The following is a 26797-nucleotide window of genomic DNA, read 5'->3' on the forward strand; positions in this document are numbered from 1 at the left end:
TTAAAATCAGCTTTAAAAATTCCTCTAATCGTAGAATTTTAGTTACAAGATAGAGCCTTGAAACTGGTCCCGATCAAAAGTTTCTATATCATGATAAATGTATACCAAGGTATTGCAACAGTTTAAAAAACTGACTGTTGTCCTCAAATGAATAATTATACCACTTCATTACCACTTGATGGTAACATGTGGTAATCACAAGGTAAGCGTTGCAATCATCTTGACCTTTTTAAATTAGATTTTGGTTCTAATAACCTGAAAACAAGACAGATGACCGCTGCTGCTTTTGATGAAAAATAATTTGATTTGCTTCGGAGGATACAAATCTCCGAGGGAAAAAAAATCTACAGAGGGATTAAGCCCACTCTTACATGTGCTGATGTGACCACACAATTTATTATTAGTTTCTTACTTTTTTACGTACGTTCTTGTTATCTTAACAGAGTAAATGACGAAAAAAAAGGGGGGAGCACATACCGCTATTAAATTGTCTTTCTCCTTGTTGTTAGCTGCCAGCTTCTGGATAAGTCGGTCCTTTGCCTCGAGTTGTTCTTGAGCTCCAGCAGTCACGTGCTGAGGACAAACAACCAACATTTACAATAGAAAGCAAAACAAACCTATGCCAAATTTTCTTTATTCCTCTCTCCTTGGTTATCATTGTCCCTTTCTGGTTCATCTCAATCTTGTCCACTAAAGCTCACCTCTAACTTGAGGTTTCCTTCTAAAGAACAATTTTTAACTGTGATTCATGATTGCAATGGTTTTACTCGCGTGACTCATGCGAGTGTTCTATAAAACTCGCGCTACCCTATCAGATACAAACTTAGAACAATTACACCTTTGTCAGTACTTTTGCCCGCGCTTCCGGCAATTTCCTGGATTCACTTTGAGTTCTCGCTGGTACCTTGCGATTTATACCTTTTTCTCATTGGTCGTTGTGATAACTTTGGTTTTATGTTTACGCCAATTAAATGAAAACCTCTCGAGGATTTGGACACCGTTCTTAAATACGCCTCGTGACTTTAAAAAAAACAGAGCTACATGACTCTTGTGACCAGCGAATAGTTCCTGCAGCCTGATTCTGTGTACTATTTTTCTTTGGAATGCCCTACCATTTTTGTCGTGTTCCTGATTAAATTTGCTGCTTTAGATCTACGTTTACTTAGGGAAGCTCTCTTGAGTGACTTCTCAAAAAGTCCCACGTTGCATAAATACTCAATCCAATCCATCACTTTAATTACTAACACAAAGGCCTGATATGTTTTTTACCTGATAAGCTTCTTCGAGAGCGTCCATCTTGGAATAGTGTTCTTGAGAGAGCGCTTTATGTTTTTCCATCAGTTCCTAGAAATTGAAGAATATGGGTGAAGGCTGAGGATGTCCTTCTACTAAAGTGGCAGTATAGAATCACAAAAACCGTTTTCAAAATTGGGTCATAACCAGTCATGCACAGATTTAATTCAGCCATTTTGCATTCCAGCCGCATCTCAGCAAAAAAATTCCGCATAAGATATATATACATACACATATTTTTTATTGTAACTGATTAGCCTGTATAGAGTAATTAGTGTATCCAGTCTTGACTTACAGCTTGCTCACGTTCTTTTTGTTTTAACACTTCATCGAGGCGTTGTTCAAGGAGGAGCTTCCCATTGTTCAATCTCTGCAGTTCAACTTCTTTGGAAGACAAGGACTGAATAAGTTTCTGGAAGTAAAAAAAAACAAGTAAATAAATAGATAAAATTTCAAGCGAACTGATAGGGTTAGAATTAAACCACTTGACGATAGCTTTACTTACCTGAGTGCCTAAAAAATTATCAAGAGTGGCAATGGTCTTCAAATAATTAACAGTTATTGTACGAGGTTTTACAAAATATAGTGATTTGTCAACAGTAAGGAGGTCAATTTCTTGCTCAGTCCAAGGGCTGAGGATCAATTTTCTAATGTTTTGCATCAGTAAAGTTTGGAAATTGAGGTCTGGATACTTCTGCTGAACCACATTAAACAAAAACTGTAGCATATACTTAGCACACGTGTACCTCTAATTCCAAATCTTTTGCACTCAAAGAGCTTTGTAGAGCAGCTATCATGGCGTCTCTTGCCTTAAGAATTTCCGAATGTTCCTCAAAAGCCTGAAATAATTCAGACAGATTTTGAAACGTAATCAAGTACACAAAGCATCAGAAAATCAAACTTAATATACAAAAAGGAATATGAATGTAGTTCAAAGTTACGAGAGAAATTAGGCAAACGTTTGGTTTTTAAAGGTCTTTTATGTACAATACGTGGCACCTCTACAAACATAAGACCATTCTTTTCGTACTCATCAGTTAAACTGCTGCCTTGCTTAAATGGAAGGTGGTTGCCTGGGGTATCCAGAAGTTGTGTCTAGCCAAAAGAGAATATCACCCCTTCCATACCAAGGTCATGGCAGTTGACTTTCAATTGTTTACCTAAATTAAAGTAAGTATATAACAGTTTTTAGAAGTAAATCCACTGACCTGATACCACTTTCTCTTGGCTGTATGTGCTGCCTCTCGTGTTGCTGTCAAACTCTGATTTAAGTCTTGAACTTTGGTCTGCAACTGCTGAAGCTAGATTTTTGACGAAACTTCAATAGTAGTCAACGAGGAAAATCCAGAAAAAGACGACCTCGTAGCACCCTCACCACACGTTTTCAGCCAATCAGAAGTGCGTAATTTTCTCATGTATATTATAAAGAGCGGTACAGTGCCTTTGGATGTACCAATAATTATGTGTGAGGAACTTCTCAACAACAAATCCGGAACTACTCCACCAAGTAACATTAAATTTAGAGGGGTGAGGTAACATTGACAGTTAATGAGTGTGTGATTATTCAAGTTGACTTGCTCTACGCAATCATGGGAACGGTTGCTAGGGAAATCATGAAAAGTGAGTGATTTTGTGAAATATAATTAAAAAAATGCCTAAGGAATAGATGGCAGAGTTTGTTTCCTCGAAAATAACCTTACCATTGTTCTTGCTTTATATACAAAAAAATTCAGTGGATTTGATGATGCGTTCAATTTAGTACCCCTAACTACCCCTGGTTAGTACCCCTAACTACCCCTGGTTAGTACCCCTAACTACCCCTGGTTAGTACCCCTAATCGCAAGAAGTTTATTAGTCAACTGGGGAGTCAAAGAGCTCTGAAAACAGCTCCAGATCATAAGTTTGTTGGTCGATCACTAAATGTTTGTTGGCTGATCGGGGAGTCAATGAGCTCTAATAAGAGCTCCCGATAACTAGAAGTTTGTTGGTTGATCGGAGAGTAGATGAGCTCTAATAATAACTCCCGATCACTAGAAGTTTGTTGGCTGATCGGGGAGTCAATGAGCTCTGATAAGAGCTCCCGATCACTAGAAGTTTGTTGGTTGACCGGGGAGTCAATGAGCTCTACTAAGAGCTCCCGATCTCTTGAAGTTTGTATATCGATAGGGGAATCGCTGAGCCATAATAAGAGCTCCCGATCACTAGATGTTTGTTGGCTGATCGGGGAGTCAATGAGCTCTAATAAGAGCTCCCGATAACTAGAAGTTCGTTGGTTGATCGGAGAGTAGATGAGCTCTAATAATAACTCCCGATCACTAGAAGTTTGTTGGTTGACCGGGGAGTCAATGAGCTCTACTAAGAGCTCCCGATCACTAGAAGTTTGTTGGCTGATCGGGGAGTCAACTAGCTCTTATTTGAGCTCATTGACTCCCCAATCAGCCAACAAACTTCTACTGACTGACGCAGCCATAATCTTTGGGTACAGGCTATCATCATCCGATGTCAAACCCGTTGTGTAGTGGTGGTGCTACGAAGAGTCCTTCTTAGGTCTCTTTTTAAAATCTCCTCCTCGACTATTAGAATAGGCTTTACAAAAATTAAGTCAAATACAAAACAGAGAGATAGAAATACACTCGTTAGGTTCTTAAAATGTCAAGTTAAGTGGAAGAGGGATTGGGTTCGGTGGGGGGAAGGGTGGGGAAGAAAAAGCCTGAAAGATGGAGAAACTTAAAACAACATGGATGTACGTTACTCGTAGCTGTTTCATAATACACGTACTCTCTGAAAAGCACTCATCAATACTGTTTGTCCTGTATTTAGAATCCCTGAGTTAATTGAATACGTTTGTTTTTTCTACTTTTCCCTACCTCGCTGTCCCTGGGGCCATCCCTCTGACTCTATGTCATACAAAATTGAAGCTGAATTAGCAACACACTACGATTCCCTGTACATGGTATAAACAATTAGCTAATAATGATTTCACTGGAGATGAACAAACAAAAATTCACAAAATCATCTTCTAGTAAATACATTTCAAATGTTTTAAAAGATTTCAAGTCGTTCTGTGTCTTCTCAGAACTTCACTGTAAAATATAATTTTATCATGTAGTGTGATTGTCTAAAAGAGAGTAGTTCTAAAAAGGACTGTTGTGGGTCGTAATGACTAACATTTAAACAACCTGCACAGTAAACCATTTTCATTTCTTCCTTATGCTGCTCATTGTTTGGCGTGGTCAAGACTGGGGAAACATTGTGGCCTTTGGCTACTCACTCGTCTTGTAACTCCAGTCTATAAATCATTGAGTACCCGCGACCATATCTTGGAAGAAGTGGGTAAGTTTCTAAAGAAACTGTGGTGCTGCGACCGTGGGAAAGTATAACAGTGTAATTTAGTGTTATCAACTGAGTTGATAACGTAAATTGGCCTCCGTAAAAGTTTAAGCGCGAGATAGACGAAAGGCTAACGCTCTTTAAACTCTTCGTTGGCCAATTTTCAGTTGATAACACTAAATTACCCTGTCATATGTAGGAAGGCTGACAGAAGACACTTTCTCCTAAAACACAGAAACCCCTCCGACCAGAGGTAAACTGAAACACCACATGTAAAGTATTTTATCAAGACCGACTTTTAATTATAAACTTGATTAAAAACGAAAAAAAAAAAAGAACGAGCTGACTCTAAAGAACGACGCAAACGATGTAAACACAACACGAGCAAATTCGAAGTGACCAAGAGAAAAAATATTTACAACGACGAAATATTCGATTGTTTTTCCTCTCGTATTCATGTGCATGTCGGTATTTTTCCGCTGTTCATTAGTCCTTTCGTCCATATTTATTTGTTTCCCTTATTGAAGTTCAATGTTTTACCGAATACCCAAGTTACCTTGCGAGATTGTCTCTTACACTTTGTCCTTTTTTACGACAACCTTTCTACAAACAGCTATAAAAGTTTGCTAATGCATAGAGAACTTCAGAAATCCCACATATTCTAAAACTGGACATGCAAATCATAACAAAGAGCCGAAAGACGGCGACTAAGAGACCATTCTCGACACAAGAGTCGTGCAAATTCATGCTATCTCTGAGGCTGAACCACCCTTCTTGGAATTCAACCTGACACCTAAGCCAATGATAAAGCCGACACAGGGCCAACACTAAATTAATTGATACCTAATACCCAGGCCCACAACACGCTGTATGTCAATTAACTGATGTTTCACACACAAGTGACCGTTTAAGCTAAAGACGGCAAACCGCATAATGCTTGACACACAAACTCAAGCCGACACTTTTGGCTTTTGCTTACTTTAAATCGTCGCTTGGCTCACAAGCCCAATACGGCGTCTGTCAAACAACTGACGCTTAACACATAAATGAAACCTAGATTAGGCCGACACACGGCACATGAAAATTTATGCTTGACAACCGAACGAACAGGACACAGGGCGTCCACCAGAAAAGTGACGCTTCACACACAAGCGAAAGTGAGACAAAGCCGACACACGGCGAGTAACGTACAAGCGTATTCTGATTTGAGCTCGACAAGAGCGAACAACAAATCAGAATAAAGCTCAACTTCAACGAGCGAGCGCCGATAGTGCAACCAAAGAACAAAGCTAGACTAACCAAAAATCTGAAAGTACACTATGAAACACCGGGGGCCGAGAAATAGTGAACATAAACCGAAAGAAAGATAAAACATATGAACCTTTGAAATTCCTCGCCTAACAGTTCCTCTTGGCATACTTCCACTCCCTCCGCGAGTTGTAGCGCTGCGGCTGGTCGACCTAAGTCAACAACAGGAAATGGTAGTGGACAAGGCTTCTAGCTCAGCAGCAGCCGGTTCTTGAGGCTCAGCCATTATGTCAACCAAATCTCGTTTGGTTACAGGAAGCAAAACTTCAAACACGAAACACGCAGGCTACAGCGATGTGAAGCGACACATGACCGAAAATTTCTTACAACATACCGTTAGGATATCATTTTCGAAATGCACAAAATCTAAGCAGCGGTATCACTAATTCCTGCAATATTGCAGGTGGAAACTTAGCATAATATTACAGACTCCACCCCCGCCGGAATTCTGCGGCATATTTATGCGGAAAGAAAACAATTAACCATTATTCACCGAAATGAATATTCACCTCTTTCACCGACACTGAGGTGAATAACTGTTTCAGTAAGTAACCTACAGAAACCAAAAAATCAGCTTATTTCTGTCAATTCACCGAAAATAATCGGAAATTAAACTCCCGACGCGCGAATTCGTCTTATCGGCTGCTCGAAGGTGAATAATACTTGTTAGTCACTTCCGAACTAACCAATCAGCGCGCGCGAATAGTATTATTCACCTGTGTGGTATATACCAATAGTTATTTTCCAAGGAGGAGCTATCTGTAAGTCAATTGTAATAAAAATGATTTGTGAAAACTGATCGGGCAGCTTTGCCATGATGTTATTGGCTGAAAGACTCTAAGGATGACTTTTGCTTGGGTTGTTCAAACGTCGATCATTACCACCGACAACAGTCTTGTTCAGGACTACTCTCACCAAATTAATTGTTACTCCTTATTTCAAGCCATTAATCGTTTAACCCCTAAGAGTGACTAGCATCTAATTTCTCTTTACCATATCACCCCTGAATCTATTATTAAGGCCAGGAGAATAAAGGAACTGATCACCAACTAAAGAAGCTCTTGATTGTTAGACAAATTCTCCTTGTCAGCACCCTTGGAAAAGTTTAAAGAACAGTATGAAGAATATGCATAACGATGTAAGGGTGTAAAGCGTTCACCCTTTACACTCTAACATTAGTGTTCACGTTCTCCCTATTGTTCTCTTTTTGTTTTCAACAGTACTGACTTGGATAATTGTTTGACAATAAGTAGCTTCTTAGATTGAAGATAAATAATTTCTTGATTTGACTCAAGGGAGTTATTTTAGGGAGAAATTGCAGTCCATGAATAACTCTGAACAGAAAAATGTGTTATTCTCACCAGAGATAGTGAATTATCGGTGGAGTTCCTTGAATTAAGATGCTGTTCCCTTTCCTTGTCATGAAGCTGATTTCTTAACTCCTGACCAACAGTAAAACAAAATTACACATTTGTCCACAAGTTTTCATTTACAAGCACATCACTGGGCGAACACGTTAGACCTGTGGGAGCTAACTGATGTTCCTATCTCCAACTGCAACCTTGCTAACAAGAGCTATAAATTTCTGCTCCCTTTGCATTTTTTCCCTCCTCATACTTGTCGAAAAAAAAATTTTCGTGACGAACTTATGCATTTTGCTATCATCCAATGGAATGAATGTTTTAATTAAAAATTAATTATTTGAAATGTGAATTCTTGAACAAAGTGTGTCCAAGGTTGTAGCTTCCTTGCGCTACTGAAACTGGTAGAAACACCGGAATAGTCTGGTGGTGAATGGTCCTTTACAGTGGTTACCAAAGTAGTCAAAAACCTCCAAACCCTTTCTTAAACTTTCCACCACTTAGACGCATTATTTAAGCAATTCATACAACTACAGGAAAAACAGTGAATCTCTTACCCTGTTGGTCCTCTCTGTTTTCTTGGCTTTCTCCTTCAGCTCCTTTATCAGAGCAAAATGCACAATTGGTTTATTACCAGATTTACATGAAAAAACTTACTTCAGAGATAATTCTTACCCATGATGACCTAATATATAAACTTTTAATTGTGAGCTTACCTCTAACTTATGGTTTTTGTTTTCTAGTTCCTCTGTCAGCTGTTTGATTCTCCTCTGGCACTCTAGGATCTGTTTCTCATTCATTTCTAAACTCTGTTATGAAGAAAGAAGACATACCATTAAGAAATCTTATCTATGTATTATCTATGTATTAACAAAATATACCACTCTAATGAGGTTAATCCCTAGCATTTATTCACATCTCCCCTGGTAGTTTCTCAGTAACCATTTTCATTCGTGGCCCCAGTTCTCAAACCATTCAAATGATAACTCCTGTTACACACAGATAATTACTCCCATTGAAGAGCATGTATGTTTAATAAAGGCTTACTAACCAAATAGCAATCTGGCAACTTTGAAATTGTGCACTAAAATACTTTTAGGAAGGATCGAATGGCCACTAATCCCAGGAATCCCTTCAAAATCTACCAGTACTTTCTAGCCTTCAGGCTGTACTATAAATACTGATTTACATAAAAATCAGCCAGTTACACTACAGCAGAAAAATATAGAAAATATATGTAGATAAACAAATTGACAAGAGTGTGAGACACTCCAATGTATGTATGCGTTTAATGTCATCCCAAAAATGTTTACACTAATAATTGATCATACATGGGGGATGTTTTGCTCCAGCTGGCTTTGAATATCCTTCAGGTTGTCCAAATTTTCTTTCAAATCCTCAAAAAAAAACATAATTAATTAGAACTTAAGAAATATATCCCTCTCATTCTAGCAAATAACTATCATGACCTGTACAACAATTATTCATTGTTGTTATTGCTTTCATTACTGTTGCTGCTGTCATCATTATTGCCATTGCCTTCATTGTTACAGATCATCACAGAGTAAGCTCAATCTTAGCCAGGGTCTGAAAAAATACTTTGACCACCTAAACACAGAGGATTCAAAGATCAGTCAAAAGAAATTTGAGAAGTGTTGAAAAACCAACTAACCTTGTTCTCTGCCTGTACAGAAGCAAGAGACCCTCTCAAATCATCTATCATCCTGAAAAGTGAGACAAAGGCATCAGAGAGATCACCAGTAAGTGTCAATATTTATTTTTAAAATGTATTGACTGGAAGATCAAATACGTATGTAAACCTTGCCAATGTCATGTAAGCACAAGTATCTGATCAAGAAAGTAAATATTAAGGAAATGCATAGTTCACTTATTACCTGTCTTTCTCATCTAAAGTGGCCTTCATGGCAACCTTTAGAAAAAAAAAAAGATCGAGAAAATACATACCAAATACTCCTTATTAACAAACTAAGAGGAAGGCAAAGACAAAGACAAAGACAAAGAAGCCAATCGCAAATATTTTTCTTGTTGTACAGATAACTTTCCAGGCCATTTTTAACTTGTTATGATTCTCCTGGACCCTCCCCTCCCCCCTGCCCCCTCCCCCCTACAATGGTACACAAGCATAATTCAGTTCACATGCTTACTCAACACAGATCATACATCTATTATATTTCCTAATGACATCCCTGCTTCAGATCGTGATTGGCTTTTGTGAAAACATAAGTTTGGTATGTTTTGTGACAATTTATAACCTTACTTGCATTTGCTGCTGATCATCATGGAATCCATCAGTACCCTCTAACAGCTTCTCATTCAACTGTTGATTAAGATTAGCCGTCTCTGCCTGTATATGAAAATATATGATTTAGTCAATAACTCTTTACACCCTTGCATCAACATGCATATTCTCTGTGCTGCTCCCTAGACATTTCTTAGAGTGCTGACAAGGAGAATTTGTTAAACCATCAAGAGCTTCTTTAGTTGGTGATCATTTCCTTTATTCTTGTAGCCTGCAGAGCAGGCATAATTTTGGCTAGCGAGTGCTAAGTAATTTCATAACGAATATTTTGGCTGCCATCTTTGATTTTAATGGCAGCGAGAGAGTGGGGAGAGGAAAAATTTATAACAAGGGGGCGGTTGACATTCATGAATAAGGAGAGGGGTGGGGGTAGGGGAGTGAAGATTTTTCTCCCATTCCCCCACCCCCTACCCCCACCACCCAATCTAACTGCAAATCAAAAATGGCTGGTCGAACAACCGATCATGAGCTTTTTAGCGTTAGCTCGCACTAACAAGACGCCTGCACTAAAGGCTATTATTCTTGTGACCTCAATGTTTGATTTAGGGTTGATATTGTGAGGAAAGGTTAGATGCACGTCACTTTTAATGGGTCAGACAGTTAATGTGATTGTATCTGAGTTATGAAAGTTGTTTGCTTGAATAAGATAATTCACAAGTCATAAGGTCTGATAATTGACCTAGAGCTATAAAATAACAAAGGGCTATTATCAAGCAACATAAAAGTAACATTGCTGATCCTAGCAGTATGCAGGACACATGTCATGTGAACTTCATAGTAGACCTTGCTCACCATGGAGTCTCTGTGGCTCAGTAGTAGAACACTGGGGCACAGAATCTGAAGGTCTGAGGTTCGATTCCTCATGGGGACTTAGAAATTTTTTTTGACCCACACTCGTGACAAGACAAAAACATCTTTCTTCATAAAAGTAACAGTTTGAGTCACTTACAAGCCTATCAGCTGTGTCCTCAAGTTCATTTTTAGCAATTGCCAATTCCTAGAAACAGAGAGAGCATAAAATGACCAACAATATTCAAGAATTCAATCAGAAAACTGAAAGCAATGTGTCACCTGGTTCCATCGAGGATGGCTACATGTTTTTCTTTACTGTTTATTGTACACTGCCCGAAAGGCTTACAGAGTTCTTTACCCCCTGCCCCCCCCCCCCCCCCCCACCCAGCTTGAAGTTCTTACTAGCTCTCTACAACACATTCCATTGTCTTGATCGGTCATTGTGATTACATCAGAGTTTTTTTTATGACACTGCGTAAAAATTTATGTGGTCTTCTAAATCTAAATCAAACCCTTCTGGAGATACCATTTAACAAAACAAACATCAAACCTGTTCCATTTCTTTAAGTTTTGTTTCATATCCTTCCCTGATCTCTCTCAGCTCTTCATTGTGTTCTTCTGTAAGCTGTGTGGTTAAACAGCATTAAATAAGTACACAGAGCCTGGATTCTTTTCTGCCTGTAGCTAAGCCTTCTTGGCCTTACTTTTGAGTGGATATTATAACAATAGTTTTCAAAAATGTTGAAAAGGCCACAAACAGCAAACTTTTATGCACATAAAATAATAACAATCAGGCCCACTACTTTGTGATCAAGTACTGTGAAAACCACCAACCTGTGAAACAGGGCTACATTTACACATCCCTGTCCCTCCCACTTTCATTAAACAGTTACATCACATTCCATTCCCATGCTACATGTTTTCATATCCATTTCCTCCTTCCAATTTTTTTTTTAATGTTTCATACTTAACCCTATTTTCTTTGGAAGCCATAGAAACTTCTTACAAAGAAAAGGCTTTTTTTGATGATGTCTAGCATTATCTTCCTCCTTATGTCTTTTCAAGGAGCTTTTCCATGACAATAAAACAACCCAGATGCACTTAGCTCTACCATGACATCTAACATGACACTTCAGCAATTGGAACTATGCGATACATAAGCAGCGGAGTGAGCACGATTTCAGGCCCATTTCACAAATCTGTGGTTTTTGTAGTAACAAACAGATCCTCAGATAACTCTGAACATAGCTTTCATTTAGGGTTGCCAAAACATCACTCACTGTCATCAATACCAACACTATCAGAATTACTTAAACCAAACCAGGCAGCATTTTCAGTATATTGTCATTGTTCACTGATTGCTACTGGTATTTAAATACCCACTTGTTTAATCTGTGTGTCATTATTTTGAGCAAAGGTTTCCACTGCATTCCTAACAGGGGAAAAATCTAAATTAAAATCAATTTCAAACAGGGTGTGTTTCACTCTTCTAGAATGAAACTTGGCACATCACTGTCAGAAACAAAATAGAGAAGGTGAAAGACTAGACAGGATGTAAACTGCAAATGAGAAGTATAAAAATGCACGAAAAGAAAAGAGAGATGTAAGTGCTTTATCAATGAGTGCAAATCAAGCTATGGCATTTTTTGTGACTAAAATTAGTATTTTTAGAATTGCAGTTAAAATTACACAGTTTGCACTTACGAGGCTTTAACCAGCAATTCCTGTCTTTCAACCAACTCTTTCTTCAGCTTTTCCACTGTCACCTTAAGCTCAATGTTCTTTTACAAAAAATAAAAATGATTTTCTCAAAGAATGAATTAAAAAAAAATTTATATAATTACATATGGGTACATATGTTTCAATCTGTAATTTAATAAAAATGATTTTAAAAAAATTATTAAACTGAGAGAGTGAGTTTCTCTATGTTTCAATTGAGATAATGATAATTAAGCTTTCAATTTGTTCCTGATTTCTTCCTTAACACCGTTTCCTTAGGCTGTCAATTTTGTGCCATGGCTCATCTCAAACTAAAATCCCTAATCCATCAACTCTTTAACTCCCATGAGTGACCAAGACAGAATTTCTCCTCATGATATCAATACAATATCAAGCATATGAGTGATGAGAATAAAGAAAAATATCGATAAGGGGATCCAGTACCAAATTCTCAAAACTGACATCATAAAAACTGTATGGCAAACAGTAGGGAGAGTTTCTAAGGAGATTTTGGGAGTGAAAGGGTTAAAACCTATACAATTCCTTAATTTACAAAAAGTACATGTAACCTTTTCACTAAGATGACTTTAAAATCTTTTAATCTAAAATGGAATAAATTGATTTTTTTCTTCTACAGTAAGTCAAGTTGTATACTCCATTAACTCCATTCTAAAAATTTATGAAGTAAATGGAATTTATTGAGTAATTAAGTTGATACTTTCAATCAAGAAATAAACAAATAACAGGAAATTTAGTTTATAAAAAGTCAATTTTACTTACAGCCTTGAAAATGTCCTCTGGAACATCACCACTCTGGTTAACACGTTCTTCCAAGAAATAAATTCTCAGCTTCAAACCAAAATTTTCTTTCTTTAGCTCTGATATTTGCTATGAACAGACAAAGCAGAATGTAATTTATTGCACACAAAAATTATATTTTTTAATTGTGTTGATTTTTCAGCCACCTCCAGACAATCCTAAGACAAAAATCCAACATGGAAACAAATCACAATTCCTGCTGTAATATTTTGACAATTTTGCAGATAAATATTGTTCAAACCTCATTCAGCTGTTTGGCCATTGTTTAATTGAAAAAATAAAGTAATCCTTTAAATGCAGATCTTGCCCACATTAGTCAAACAGCCTCAAAAATATTCATCCTTAAGTTGAGACTTTTTATTCCTTAATGCTGTCAGCTGTAACCCTGAAATGCCTAAAATTTTCATTTTCCCTCTATCAACAGGGGCCACTTTGAATATAAGAAGAATATAAATATTCAAATTAAAGAAGAACTGAAATAAAAGTTCACTTCAAATTTAGTTGTAAAAAATGGAAAAAAAATAGGCTTCAAATATGCGCATTTTAAGGAGAATAATTCCAACTGCTTTTAACTGTGTAAGTAATATGGCTATTAAAGCACAGGTGGACAGGAAGCTCAGACACACACATCTGTAAAAAGCTTTTGTCAGCTCCTGGGAATTATTGAAACTGATATCACCAAAATTAATTTGGCGGACAATTGACCCTAATTTTTAACTGCATAAAGCTGATAAACTGACCAAAAGAATTGGATAAAAATCAACCCTGTATACTTAGTGATCTATAACCATAATTTCTGGGGTCAGTAAAGAGATAATTGAGAATGAGAGGGTTGTTACAATTGCAGCCAGGCATAATCAGTTGATGAAGTTGCACCTTTCTAAAATATGTTTCTGAGATTGTAAAGGAACAAGTAAACTCTCGGAGTGATCAGATAAAATTCTTACAATTAACATAGTACAGAACTTTTTTTTGCTGCTTCATATTCCAAGGGGAAGAAACAATCCAAGCAAAAAGATGGTCCACTATCCAAGAAATCTTGACCTAATGCTGTAGTTTCATAATGGTGAGAAACAAAGAGTTTCTTTTATTTCTGATGCAAAAAGACAATTGCATCAAACACTATTAAGCAAGTAGATTTTTCAACAAAATAATTTCTTTGAACAAGGAGAGAATACCAGCAAAATAAGTTCAGAGGCTTGTTCACCAGCTGAAACAAATGCCATATAAACAGCAAGTAACTTTGCACAACTTTCAAAATGACCACAAAAACAAAGGGGAAGCTATATCTCCAGCCTTTCAATTTGTAGTGGCCAATTTAAAGATAAATATGTAAAACTCTTTGCACAGCTCCCCAACTGAATGTTCCATAACATCCAAAGTGTTAAATAACTTGCTTGACAACATCTATTAAATATTTACAAGTTTACTTTTAACATGACTGCATGAAAAGTGTGCATGCAAGTCTAACAAAGGATTAGAACACTGTATCACTGTTAAAGTTCACTTACATATTCATAGTCTTTCATTGTTTTTGTTTGAGGAGACCCACCACTGTCTTGATTAGCTGTACCTAGGAGATAAAGTATACTTCAGCTTATTATTTTCACTGTAGTGTACCTAGTGTACAAGATTCTTGATGCACATGCAGTTTGTCCCTCAATTTATCTAAAGTTTCTAAGCTCTGTCTTTCCCAAAGTGATGGGTCAAAAATGCAGAAAGAATGGGTCAAAGTATATGAATGTTATTACTCATCCATTTAGATTTTAGTCTGAAAGTTTGATATTCTAAAGAAAGACTGAATTTCTGATTTTTGTGCCTGAACACTTAACTAAAATATTTGGAACCCTTCCTAGTGATCTGAATCAAAATTCTCTCTACTCCTTTCCTCAAATTTCCTTTAAAATAAGCTGAGAGTTTATCATTCCATCAAGATCTTACAAAACTGATCAATTTCTTGCTTCTTATTACCTGTTGACTAGACAATGTTTTGGTATTGTGGAAAGAATTCATGTGTTGATCATGACTGCACTCTGGCAGATGCTGTGTCATGGTAATTAAAGCTGTAATTATGTTGATAACTATACTGTAGCTATAATTATGTTTATTAGTAACACTGTTATAGTAACTATGAACTCAACTACACTACAGAGAAAACAATTTTTTTATAAACTGAAAGCTGTTATCTCAACTGCGTGATATTCTTATAGACAGACATCTCATCTTAAGACTCAAATTACGAGACTGTAATCCTTATGTCTAAATTATGAACAACTGCTCACAATCACACGGGCAACAAAGAGTAACAAATCCAAATAATTATTGTCTCTTATCTTGACGTTCACACTGTCTAAGCTAAACAAGCCAGTGTGGCTTTTCGAAATTCCTGAGCAATTTTACAAGGTTGGAAATCTCAAAAAGTTGACAGGGATTACGTATACGTGCACTGCATGCCTTGGAAAAATGGCAAAGTAATGAATTACAAATGAGCCATTGGCGCCTGAGATGTGAGATCCCCAGCTCGACGATGGAGCGGAACTCTGAAGCAAAAATAGAAATCCTAACCTGTTGTTATAGGTCGTACTGTTAATCCCTCGGAAAATTCAGCGGAGGAATCCAACATGTCACCTCCCGTGCCCGCCACAACAGCCTCCCTGAACCTTGCGAGGTTAGTGCTAAGGGGATGAAATTTAGAATCAAAATAAGCTTTATTCAAGCTGCAAATGAAGCTAATGAAAGACTATCAATATAAATAATAGATCAACCCGAAGGTTTAATAACCCCGGACAAAACCGCACAGCGATCGATGAACCCAAAACAACTTGTCAAACAAAGCGAAACACTATTAAGATGTCATTGTCAAATTACCTCCGATCAAAATCTAGAGGAAGAGTTATATCGTCCTCGGCTACAGAATCCATGGTACTGTCCGCTCAAGTCTTCTTTGAAGTATAAATGATTACAGGATACGAAATGAAACAATGCTCAACTGTATATTTTACAAATCATTTCGCCACTGCATTACCGCCATTTTTTCACATTTTTGCGAGCCTGCAAGACATACCGCTGACAGTTCACGCTGTTTTGTTGGAGCTGGTTATCAGTCAAAATAATGTTTGCGTGAGAGTCGGTCTGTTGGAGCCACTGGTTTGATACACTGATTTATCCTTGAATATCGGAAACGTCAAGAAATGAACTTCTGTTTTGATACACTAAATATATTTGTTTACAACTGTTCCGCTTACTTTCGGAAGTTTTGAAAGTCGATTATTCAAATTTATTCAGATACTTTGTTTTCATCTTTTGTTTGCAAAGTAAAGTTTCTCAGATTAAGTACTCTGAGTCATTTGCTTTTCACATGATCAGCCAGCCACAACTGAGTGCGTCATAAAAACGATAAACCCACGACACAAATGCCTCACGTAGGGGGGGCCTGCGGAGATATATAGGAAATTCACTTCCGGTCACGAAACCACCTACTCACAGAAACAAGTGACAAACTGTGAAAGCGTTTGTTACGGATCAGCCCCACAGACTACGCCGACTCGCAAGTCTACAGTTCTCACGGTGTATCAGGGAAATTTCGAAAAATACTTTACGAGGAAAACGCTTTTGATACAATCTTTAAAGGTTGAATTTATCAAGATCAGGAAAAGGGACAGTCGAAAGTCCGCCCGAGTGACGTTCTCGTACTTTGACAACAGTGATATCTTGTGATTTGTACTGTGTACATCCCACTTCACTGTACACTACTTACAGTTATGTTTCTTCGGGGTGATAACGGTTTTAGGGTGAGTTCACAACTGTTTCATTATTTTAATTTACCATATGAAAACCCATTTGAGTTTGATGTAATTAACAGAATATTCAGTCGCGTTATTATACTTCATTATCAGTACCAATCAAAGAGCCCGTCAAGTCAGTTATTAGATTTTTATTTAGGTGTTTCATAGCACAATGTGGCACTAACTTATTGAAAAGACGGTGGTTTTCATGGGACTTGTATTTACTGAGTTAAAAATACCGCGAGTCATACTGTGAATTGTGTTGAAGCGTGAAAGAATCTCATATGGAAATAATATAGTTCTGTATTTTTACACATCCTGCTCAGGGGCGTTACCCAAAAGATTTTTTCAGTTTCGCGTCACATTACATTTCCTTGATGTTATCCCACATGATTTCAGAACGTCACATGCTTCTATCTGTCTTTTTTCGCGAGGATTTACCGGTAGATTATATGTCATGACAGAGCGGATATTGAGGCTGAAATCCGTTCAATACGTTAAAATCACTTGGATTCCTGTTTATTAGACAAACCGGAAGGCCTTCGATCCATGAAATTCCAAAGTGATCCGAGACCAATCCGCAAGGATTGTTGGAGGCTTAATCGCTGTAAAGATATTGATCACAACGCTGTAATCAACTGTGGGATATAAAAAATCTCAACTCTTGTCTTTATAATTACAGAAAAGCTCTGAAGCTTAGACCCTTTATTCTAATTTTTTTTTTAATACTTAGCTTAACCTACGGAGATAGCATGACTTGAAAGTATTAGAAAAACCAGCCTCTCCCGTTCTAGACCTTATTAGACCTTATGGATACTCGTTTCAATCTAAAAGGAGTGATAGTTTCCCCGCTTATCAATATACCTTTATCTCGAGCTCTGTTAGGGTCACTTAATGGTATCTTGAATTTCTAAAAACTTGGTTTTATGGAGCACTGTCAGTTGGATGTTTTGGACAAAGTTTCTCCTTCCTCTTCTCTTAAGCACATAATTCCAAACAGATTGATCAAAAGGCCCCCAAAAGCGACTCCTTGAAATCTGTCTTTTTCATGATATTGAGTCGAACGGTGTTGATCATGTCGAATCACATATCAATCTATTATTCAAAACATCACCATAAACACAGCGTTTGGTTTTTCACCACAAGTTGCTCTCAAATCAAGTATCACCTGATATGTTGTGAGGACCGTCATAAACTAAAGGATGGCGAAACAGCTCAGTGGACAGGGTATTTTGTTTTAAAAAGGAAGTTCGAGACCATTAAAAGCATGTAGTTTATTAAGAGTGAGGGATAGAAAGTTATGTCCCTTTGGCGTAATTCACGATGTTTAGCACGAAAAATTAACAATTTTGATTTGCCTCCATGCCAAGTCAGATAACAGCAAAGATGATGTTCTTTCAAACTTTGTTTGACCTGAGTTTTGTCACTGATTTCTAATTTGGTTTTAATTTCACCAGAAATCCCGACGGACTATTCCAAACGTCAGCTGTTTCATACAGAGCGTGTACAACCTTATGATGTCATCTAGACTCGTAGCGGTTCAATGTGAGGCTGCAGCGCTATTGGTTGAATTGTCGGCAGTTCCACAAGTGTTAGAGGTACAGTACAGTACAGAACAGTAAAGAAACATTTATTATTATCCAACTGCACGAAGTAAAGTAAAAATAACGCGCAAATAGAGTACAAATTATATCCTGCGATATTGTACGGTTATTTGGATACTTCACGAATAGCTCTGAAAAAGATGATTGGTCAGATCGCGTCTTACGTAACGAAATAACGTGTTAACCCTATGACCAGTAGGAGTGACCAGTATCGAATTTCTCCTTACAATATCAACCCTGAAAAAAAGTTGAAAACACGAGATTAAAGAAAATTATCTCCAAGTTGAGAAGCTTCTTATTGTCAAAGATATTCAATTACGTTCTCAGCACATTAAGAAAGCAGAAAACAGCATGGAGAGTATTCATACTGATGTTCGATGTCAGAGGGTTAACAATGATATTTTGACCTTTCTTCTCTGTTGATTTTTCCAGGGTGTTGAAAGGTGCTATCTCAAGATTTTGGCTCAAAAGAACGTCGACGACACCTTGAAGAAAATCGCTCATGAAAGACTGAAAAACGTCCAAGAAAAAAGAAAATCAATCCCAAAGAGTCAAAAAAGGCGGCAAAAACTTGTCAAATTATAGGGAACGAAAATGAAGTATCCAAGATCATCTCTAGGAGTGGCATAAACGGTCCAAGGTAGCAGCATGGGAGGAATTTTTTCAGTCCTGTTCTCAGCATCCAATCGAAAAGGAAGAAGACATCACAAGAAAACAATCGATTTCAAATAACAAAGAGAAAGCTATTTGAGGCGCGCGAAAAAGGCGTGGCGCAAGTTTTCTAGACCAATATATTATAACGCAAAGTACTCGTCATACAATTGAAAATATTCAAATAGACCTTTGCCCACGTGATTTCTTCACTTTTTCTGGATAGAACTCTTAAGATGGCTTCCTCAGGTTGTATATTCCATTTATTGCGTTAAAAAGTATGACAAAGCTCAACAGTCAGGACCACCAGAAACTGACAGAAAAGCTGAGAGACAAGGACCTGACATAGTGCCAGTAATACGGGGGGATATACAACATCTGTCCTTCCTTCAAAATACACTCCTGATAAACTGCTGAAGAGAATTCAGGAAATTTGACGAGATCAGGCACTTCAACATCCACCTGAAAATACAAAATTGGATAGAAATCTTATTTTTATGTAAAAGTATCTCTAATTTGTAATAAGGATTGTATTTCAAATATGACACTTATTTGAAGTTATTTCAGTAGTATTTGTGCTTCTTTGTTTGACATGTTAACTGCTTTTTAAGTAGTTCCTCCACTGGCTCGGAATGGCATACGCTGAGTAGACAAAAATGAAGGTTCACTAGTAGAGGCCCATCTCATCCACCTTAGTTGATCAAGTGATTTATATTAATCACTGAAAAACAATTGTTGCCATGGAAACACACTCCTTCAGATACCTCTAACTTCCTTTACAGACTAGGGTAAGAAAGAGGGACATGGTCAGTTTTGTTTTCTAATGTGGATATTAACATACCGAGGGGATAAGGAAACATCTCTGTAAAGAATGAAGGTCAACTGCAAAAGGAAAAATGACGACAATTTCTCTGACTGTACACAAATATGTTTCTTCTGAAAGGAACACAAATTACCTGACTTGTGTTATTCAGTAGGGTAGATTTGTGAGGATAAAGCTTCCTTGTTTCACTTTTGGAATAAAGTCGTATATATTTCTCTCCAACCACTTGTGCCAATAGATTGTGATAAGGGTCATGATGCATGGGTGAAATTGTACCCTTAGGTCCAAACCAGGCATTAATGATAACCTCATTATCACTTTCTCCAAGGTAGCAGTAATCAGGAGTAATGATATCTCTTCTTAACTCGGGGATCTGATCAAACAATTGGTGTTGAGCTAAATAAGCAATCTCAGACTCCTGTCCATTTTCAATTGGATTGATATAATTGTCAATAAAATCTCCTATTGTCATTAATTTCTGTGTCCATGTGTCATCTGTATAACGTGAGCCCAGCTCCACTGGAACTGTGCGATAACCAGCGATATTCTTAAGATAATCGATACTCCATTGATGATTCGTTCTTGCAGGCCAGTGATCCATTACTCCTTCAAGAATTACTGGTTTGTCTTTCTGCATGTGATTTGTGAGAAAAGCTTCGATTGATGGACAACAAACATGGCTCAGTTCATAATTCTTGTCAATTATGGGTAAATTTGCAACACCCTTCCTTCTCTTTGTAGAATTAATACTTGTAGATAACTGTTCATCTCCACTAGATTCAGGCTGAAGATTCATTGAGTCGTCCCTCAACCTTTTTTTTTCTTTGGATCTCACAACTGCTGAAAAGTTTGTTTCTTCTCCTTTTGCATGAATTTTAGATTCATAACAACCTAAAGTACTGTCTGCTGTGTCTTGATCAGTTATACTACTTGACTTAACATTTTTCTGAAATTCAGTTGCAAGCCTTGTTAAAATGTTGTCCAAAATGGGGGCCCCTAACAGAAGTCCCATGTCACAAGTCTTCATGGCCTCTATCTGTCTTCCTACGCCGTCGAGGCAAAGAGCCTTGAACAAACTTGCATATGAATATGTCTCCCTCCAGATTACATTCACATCTCTCCAGTGACCCGTATTGCATTTCTCCCAACAGATATCAATCACAGATTGACAATTTGACAGACAACTGTCTAGGTTACCACAGAAGAACTCATGTATCCCTTGAGTTAGAAGAAAAAGTACTGGGTCACCCCCAAACTTGGATAATTGACATAGATTATGAGCAAGCTTTAAATCTTTAGCATCCTGAACTGACGGGAGAAGCACCTGGAGCACTGATACAGCGCTGTTGGTTCCAGCTGGGAAGTCCGACATGTTAGCCTAGCTCCGTTCAGCGATCAATTAAATTACAAAACTAAAACGGGACAGCGGAATAATTGCAAATAATTACTCTTCCACACTGTCATCATAGAGTGTCTAGAGATTAGATCCCAGTCTTTTCGGTAGTGGTCCGTCAATATGGCTGCTTTCGGTTCGCATGTAGGCCACTTCGTAGTCTTTTGAACGTCAATTGTTCATCTTAATCGTTATCAATGGCGTCTAAGAAACGACGAAAGTACCAAAAGCGTCATGCACACGATTTTTTCGACTTCCAAGAGGAAATAGAAGCCTTGTTTAACAAAAAATTTGTTTTAAAATCAAACGAGGAAGCATGGGAACTTCCGCATTCGTCTACGATGTTTCAAGAACCACCATTCATTCTAGCCGACCTGATCTCGCTAAAAGATGATTTGAATCGGAAGAAGAGTTTGCTGAATGATATGGATATTGTCAAATGGCATTTGCACACCCGTAGAACTCATAAAGCCGGTCTTGTCGTGAAGCACCTCAGAGAGAACTTCAATGCAGAGATGTGTACACAGGCCTGGACTAAATTCTACGAAATCTTAAACACCTTTGATCTTATCCCAGAGGATGCACAAAGGAGTGAAAAATTTCGCTCTGTGCACCTCTGTGAGGCCCCTGGAGCTTTTGTTGCAAGTTTGAATCACTTTTTGAAGAGCCATTACAACGGTATGGATTGGCAGTGGGTTGCTAATACTCTGAATCCTTACTACGAAGGAAATGACCTGGAAGCCATGCTGGATGATGACAGGTTTATTTTAAAAACATTGTCGCATTGGAATTTTGGTTTTGATGGAACTGGAGACTTGATGAATCTGGCTAATCTGGATTCTCTTAAACAGGAGACAGGTGAAAGTCACTTGGTAAGGGAAAAGTCATAAGAGTCCTCTTGTGTTGTCTAACAATGATTTATTTTCTTTAAATTATTTCGATTGAAGGTTTCATTGTGATAATGTAGCTCCAGCCAGTTTATGTAAATCTGGGCACTTAACGGTGATATTGTGGAAACTGTTTGAGATCAGAGGCCCAGATACATGAATTTGATATGCCACTGATTTTAGTTATTTATGTCTTCATGTTAGGTGGAAGGCAGAATGTCTCCTAATCTTTTTACCAGAGCTGTAACATTTTTGGATATTTTACAAATGAAGGTCTATGAGTGAAACTTAGTTACATGATTTCAGTGAGAGGTTTGACAATCAAAATTAAAAACCCGAAAAAAGAAAACATTCTCTATGTATTTCATTTTAACTAATGTATCAAAATTTTGACTTGAGTTTGTAAGATTCTTACTATGGATCTTTTCTGGTCTTTTGGCACCCTCCCCCCACCACCACCTATTACACATTCTCTAGACCCCAAAGGTGCTTCTGCAACAATCTGGTTTAAGCTCTCCAGTTTAATATTTGCTCCACATCTCCTGGGCTCAGGGAACAGTTGCTTCATAGGGCATCTTGACTGTTCAATTGAAAAATAAAGAGACCAGTTACAGTCTAATAATACTTCTCTTTGGGTCGGTTTTGTTACTCTTCAGGTGACAGCAGATGGCAGTATTAATTGTGCTAATCAACCTGATGAACAAGAAAGTCTTGTGGGGCAATTAATCTTCTGTGAGGCAGTAGCTGCTATGAACCTACTTTGCCAAGGAGGAAACTTTGTGTTCAAAATGTTCACTGCACTTGAGCATCAAATGGTTTCTCTGATGTATCTTCTTGCTTGTGTTTTTCAAGAAATACAAGTCATTAAACCAGGTAGGAACATGTATATAACTCATTGCGCAGCTTGTGTTCAAAATGTTCACTGCATTTGAGCATCAAATGGTTTATCTGATGTATCTTCTTACTTGTGTTTTTCAAGAAATACAAGTCATTAAACCAGGTAGGAACATGTATATAACTCATTGCGCAGCTTATAGGAGAGATCCACTGAGTTGTATGGGATACCTTCTGTGTCATAGTGAGAAAAGGTGGTAAACCCCGTTTGACACTGACTTGGGAACTCCCTAACACTTTATCTTCCAGAAGTGATTAACATGTAACTTCTCCCTATAATATCCTCACATTACCTAGCAAACTGGTAATGAGAATACTCAAATTAAACACTGTCAGGTAGAAATTGTTTTCTTGATCTATCACCAAATTCTCAAAACTAATTACAAGGGAATGAGTAGAAGCTAGGGGGAAGAATTAAAAATGAGTTCTTGAGAGTTAAGGGGTTAATGGAAAATCTTACCTAGACTCCTCTAACTTAAGACACCCCATACTTATTTTGAGCAATCGAAACATTGAAATAGATCAAGTTTTACAAAAAAAAAGTTTTGAAGAGGAACAAATTATTTCATTGTTTTCTTCTAGGTACTAGTAAATCTGGTAATTCAGAAGTATATATTGTATGCCTCCGATTTATTGGAGAACAGCAAATTCCAAGTTGCATTTTGGAAGAACTGAGAAAGGCTTTCACTCCACACTGCCTATTACCAAGCCTCTTTTCTTTACAATCAATTCCCGGCACTTTTCTGGAGAGATTGAGAACATGCCAGAAGTACTTTACGGGACTTCAAATGGAAGCCATTGATCTGAACATTCAACAGTTCCACTACATGACTTCTGCAGAGAGAAAGGCACACAATCAACTTCGTCAGCTTGTGGTGGAAAACTATGTAGAAAAATTCCACTTGCAGCCAATCAGTGAAGAGGAGCATGTAGTAATGAGTACCAGCTTAGATGGGACACAGTTAAGCTTCAACAGAGGGCCCACAAATTGTGTCCCTTTTGCTGAGACTTTTGCTGGTACACGTCAGAGGGGAAGTTATAACCAGAGACAAGGAAATCTTCACCAGAACTGGCTGGACAAAATCAAAGTTGATAGTCAGTTAAAATTTTGTCCATCTCATTCCAGAACTTTGCAAGGTAGGGTGATGGGTTTTTCATTTCCTTGATTGAAGCAACCTATGTAAACTATTGTATTTTTTTTAAGACCTTATCAAAAAATAGTTATGTTGTGGACATTTCTCAGAAGAGCACTTTCAGACCTGCTGTATTACAAGTTTTACTTAGGAGAGGTAACTTTTCAAACTGTAAAATTAGGCAACCGCCTAAAATGTCTTAATAATGTTAGACTAATTTTCTCAATTGAAAGCCCAAGCATAGCCCCATACAAATTACTGAGCCCAAAATCCAATGGCATTACTTGTATAAATGCATTCTGCGATTTACCAAATCTATTCATTTTGGAACACCAGTCAAATAACTGGAAAAAAAATTTACAGTTCTACAATTTGGTAACATTGTTATTACCGTGGTACTGATGAGCCTATATTCATCTGTAACCAAGGAATACAATTTATCTCATTTCAGGCTTAGTACCTGATAGACTATCTTTAAATTCCTAAATAAATCGCTTGTGGTTGTTGGGGAAAAACAACTACAAATTCTGTAAATTATCCCCTGAAGGGATGTGTTGTTGAGGCCTATTATTTTTTCTTTTTTTTTTTTGCTGAATTTCATAACAAAAAAATTATTCAGCCCATGACCCACAATTATTTGGTATGCCACACATTCCAATCTTTCACAAACAGCCTTCAAGTGTCTATGAAACAAGACAGAGAAGAAGATAAATTTTTGGATAATTTGTTTCATAAACATATTCTGATCTTTTTGCAGACCTTTCTCAAGTCAGTAGCAGCGTCCCTCTTATTCCACTTTCTCATGATCAAGTTGTATGGTTACCAAGGACAAAGAGTTCTTCACCAGAGAGCTGGAAACCTAAGACTGCAGCTCGTTTTTTGGCCATTTTGAATTCACGTTTCTGCACCCCAATCTACATTAGCAAGTTGCAGGAGGCACATCAACAGGCAGCAATTCTAAGAGAAGAAAATGCTGACAATCTCAGTGGTCTTTTGGACAAAGTGAATCCTTCAAACATTGTCAAGATGTCAAGTGGAGGGGAAGCAGAACTGCGAAATCTTGATAATCTTGTTTTCTTTTCGGAAATGGCAAAGGGTGAAAATTATGGATTTGTGCTGAATCTTGTCAGTGGCCCATACTCCTTAGAACAATACTTACAAGAGAAGGGTGCAAGATTCAACTCCATTTGGTTACACATGTCAACAGAAAGTGGAACACCTCATGGAGCTATTAACAATGAAACTCTCTGTAATTCTCAGAGAGGAAACCTTGTCTTTGCCAATTTCAGCCATGCTAATGAGTTGAGTTCAAAACAAGAGATGGTTTATCTTTGTATAGTTGCTCTGAGGCTTTTAGAAAGTGGAGGAATGTTTGTCCTTAATTTTCACCAGACACTGACAAGGTTCAGTGTCGGCATTTTGTTTATAATGCACCAGCTGTTTGATAAATTAGCCATTGTTAAACCAGTGGTGTCACATCTTTTCAGCCCACAGAGGTTTCTGGTATGCAAAGGATTTCTCAGTGATGTTGAACACTACATAACCTATCTTGCACAGATTTTTGATCAGCTCTCAAAACTGGATCAGGAGAAATCAACATTTGATGTTGTTGAGATTGTTCCGATGGATCTTCTGTATAGTGAACAGTTTTACTCATTTGTTAAACGGACAAATGAGCAATTGGCTTATTTACAACTTAAGGAAATTGTTCAACTGGAAAATTTCTTTCTTAATCCTGATCAATTGCCATTGTCAGAAGAAATTTCAAATCTCAAAAAGGAGGTTACTGCATACTTAAAATAATTGTATGACCCTCGTACCCCAGGACAGCTTTGGACTATGGAATGAATGTTGATCCACTGAAATGAAAAGATAGCAAATAAATATAGATTGGTGGCTTGTGTTAGATTAACTTTAAATTAGCAACTATGTGTGATCGAGAGTTCTTTTAACCTCTAACTCCTGGAAGTGATTGACATTCAACTTCTTCCTATAATATCCATACATCATCCAACAAATGGGTCGTAAGAATACTCAAACTTGTCAGGTGAAGGTTATCTTGATCTTATACCAAATTCTTGTAACTTGTTTACAAGAAAATGTGTTCCAGTTAGAGGGGAGAATTAACAATCAGATCTTTGAGAAGTGGAAAAAGGCAGTAGAGACAAGACCAACTTATGCCTCAGCCCATCACTTGCTTTAGTTTTTTGCACTGATGGGAAAATGAACTCCTTGTCATACATTAATCAAGATGGGGCAGCAGGCAAAGTGACTGCTGGTCTAGCTTGAAACTCTGAAAACTGTGAACACTTTCAATTTGACTGTGACAGGTCAGTTGCCTGCTAATCAATTCCAAGTAAGTTCAGGACAAGCAAACAATCCTCAAATCCACAACCTGGTTACCAGTTGATTATGGTTTAGTTGTCTCACACCTAATTACACTGAACATTTTTTGGGGAGCATGATAACATTTTCACACAAATCCTCCTGTTCATAGTTGTTAGACTTTTACAAAAATGTTTAAAGCTTTCACCCACAAGATCTCACTAGTTATTCTCCTTACTGTCTGCCACTCGATTCTCATGATTTTATTCAGGAGCATTTGGTACTGGATCAACTAATGAACCCCTTGTTGATACATTTCTTTGTTCTTATTACTTTTTTGCTAGTTATTGTATTGATTTG

General features: G+C 37.5%; 4 protein-coding genes across 7 annotated transcripts in view; 2 read left to right on the forward strand and 2 right to left on the reverse strand.

Annotated features, from left to right (window-relative positions):
* The window catches only part of LOC113669953 (uncharacterized), a 40832-nt gene extending 24586 nt beyond the window's left edge, over positions 1-16246 (reverse strand). For all 4 annotated transcript variants that reach the window (XR_016185496.1, XM_089202529.1, XM_089202530.1 and 1 more), the window contains exons 1-21: positions 15811-16246; positions 15508-15617; positions 14454-14515; positions 12904-13011; positions 12109-12185; positions 11788-11836; positions 10955-11029; positions 10562-10609; positions 9571-9657; positions 9188-9222; positions 8965-9016; positions 8624-8689; positions 8009-8101; positions 7850-7891; positions 7293-7373; positions 4161-4190; positions 2502-2594; positions 2040-2132; positions 1589-1705; positions 1270-1344; positions 478-573 (exon numbers count right to left, since the gene is read on the reverse strand). Coding sequence is in view for 3 of the 4 variants with exons in the window: in XM_089202529.1 (XP_089058655.1) it covers positions 478-573; positions 1270-1344; positions 1589-1705; positions 2040-2132; positions 2502-2594; positions 4161-4190; positions 7293-7373; positions 7850-7891; positions 8009-8101; positions 8624-8689; positions 8965-9016; positions 9188-9222; positions 9571-9657; positions 10562-10609; positions 10955-11029; positions 11788-11836; positions 12109-12185; positions 12904-13011; positions 14454-14515; positions 15508-15617; positions 15811-15863 (1542 nt within the window). In the remaining variant the exon portion in view is untranslated. The remainder of the gene's footprint in view (positions 1-477; positions 574-1269; positions 1345-1588; positions 1706-2039; positions 2133-2501; positions 2595-4160; positions 4191-7292; positions 7374-7849; positions 7892-8008; positions 8102-8623; positions 8690-8964; positions 9017-9187; positions 9223-9570; positions 9658-10561; positions 10610-10954; positions 11030-11787; positions 11837-12108; positions 12186-12903; positions 13012-14453; positions 14516-15507; positions 15618-15810) is intronic.
* A 123-nt stretch (positions 16247-16369) lies between these two features.
* On the forward strand, positions 16370-20280 carry LOC113669957 (uncharacterized). The gene is made up of 3 exons (XM_027186039.2): positions 16370-16733; positions 18185-18325; positions 18764-20280. Exons 1-3 carry the CDS (start codon positions 16704-16706, stop codon positions 18914-18916), a joined length of 324 nt encoding a protein of 107 aa, XP_027041840.1. The 5' UTR covers positions 16370-16703; the 3' UTR covers positions 18917-20280.
* On the reverse strand, positions 18341-21224 carry LOC113669955 (lysine-specific demethylase 8). Its single transcript, XM_027186038.2, has 2 exons — positions 19939-21224; positions 18341-19444 (listed from the first exon to the last, which is right to left on the reverse strand). The coding sequence occupies exons 1-2, from the start codon at positions 21175-21177 to the stop codon at positions 19280-19282; spliced, it is 1404 nt and encodes a 467-aa protein (XP_027041839.2). The 5' UTR covers positions 21178-21224; the 3' UTR covers positions 18341-19279.
* A 55-nt stretch (positions 21225-21279) lies between these two features.
* LOC113669963 (cap-specific mRNA (nucleoside-2'-O-)-methyltransferase 2-like) lies at positions 21280-26007 on the forward strand. The gene is made up of 4 exons (XM_027186046.2): positions 21280-22070; positions 22742-22958; positions 23562-24116; positions 24870-26007. Exons 1-4 carry the CDS (start codon positions 21396-21398, stop codon positions 25913-25915), a joined length of 2493 nt encoding a protein of 830 aa, XP_027041847.2. The 5' UTR covers positions 21280-21395; the 3' UTR covers positions 25916-26007.
* Positions 26008-26797: the final 790 nt, after the last annotated feature.

Source organism: Pocillopora damicornis, chromosome 4 (genome assembly GCF_964200805.1).
Source record: "Pocillopora damicornis chromosome 4, jaPocDami1.2, whole genome shotgun sequence".
In the NCBI taxonomy this organism is placed as follows: Eukaryota; Metazoa; Cnidaria; class Anthozoa; order Scleractinia; family Pocilloporidae; genus Pocillopora; species Pocillopora damicornis.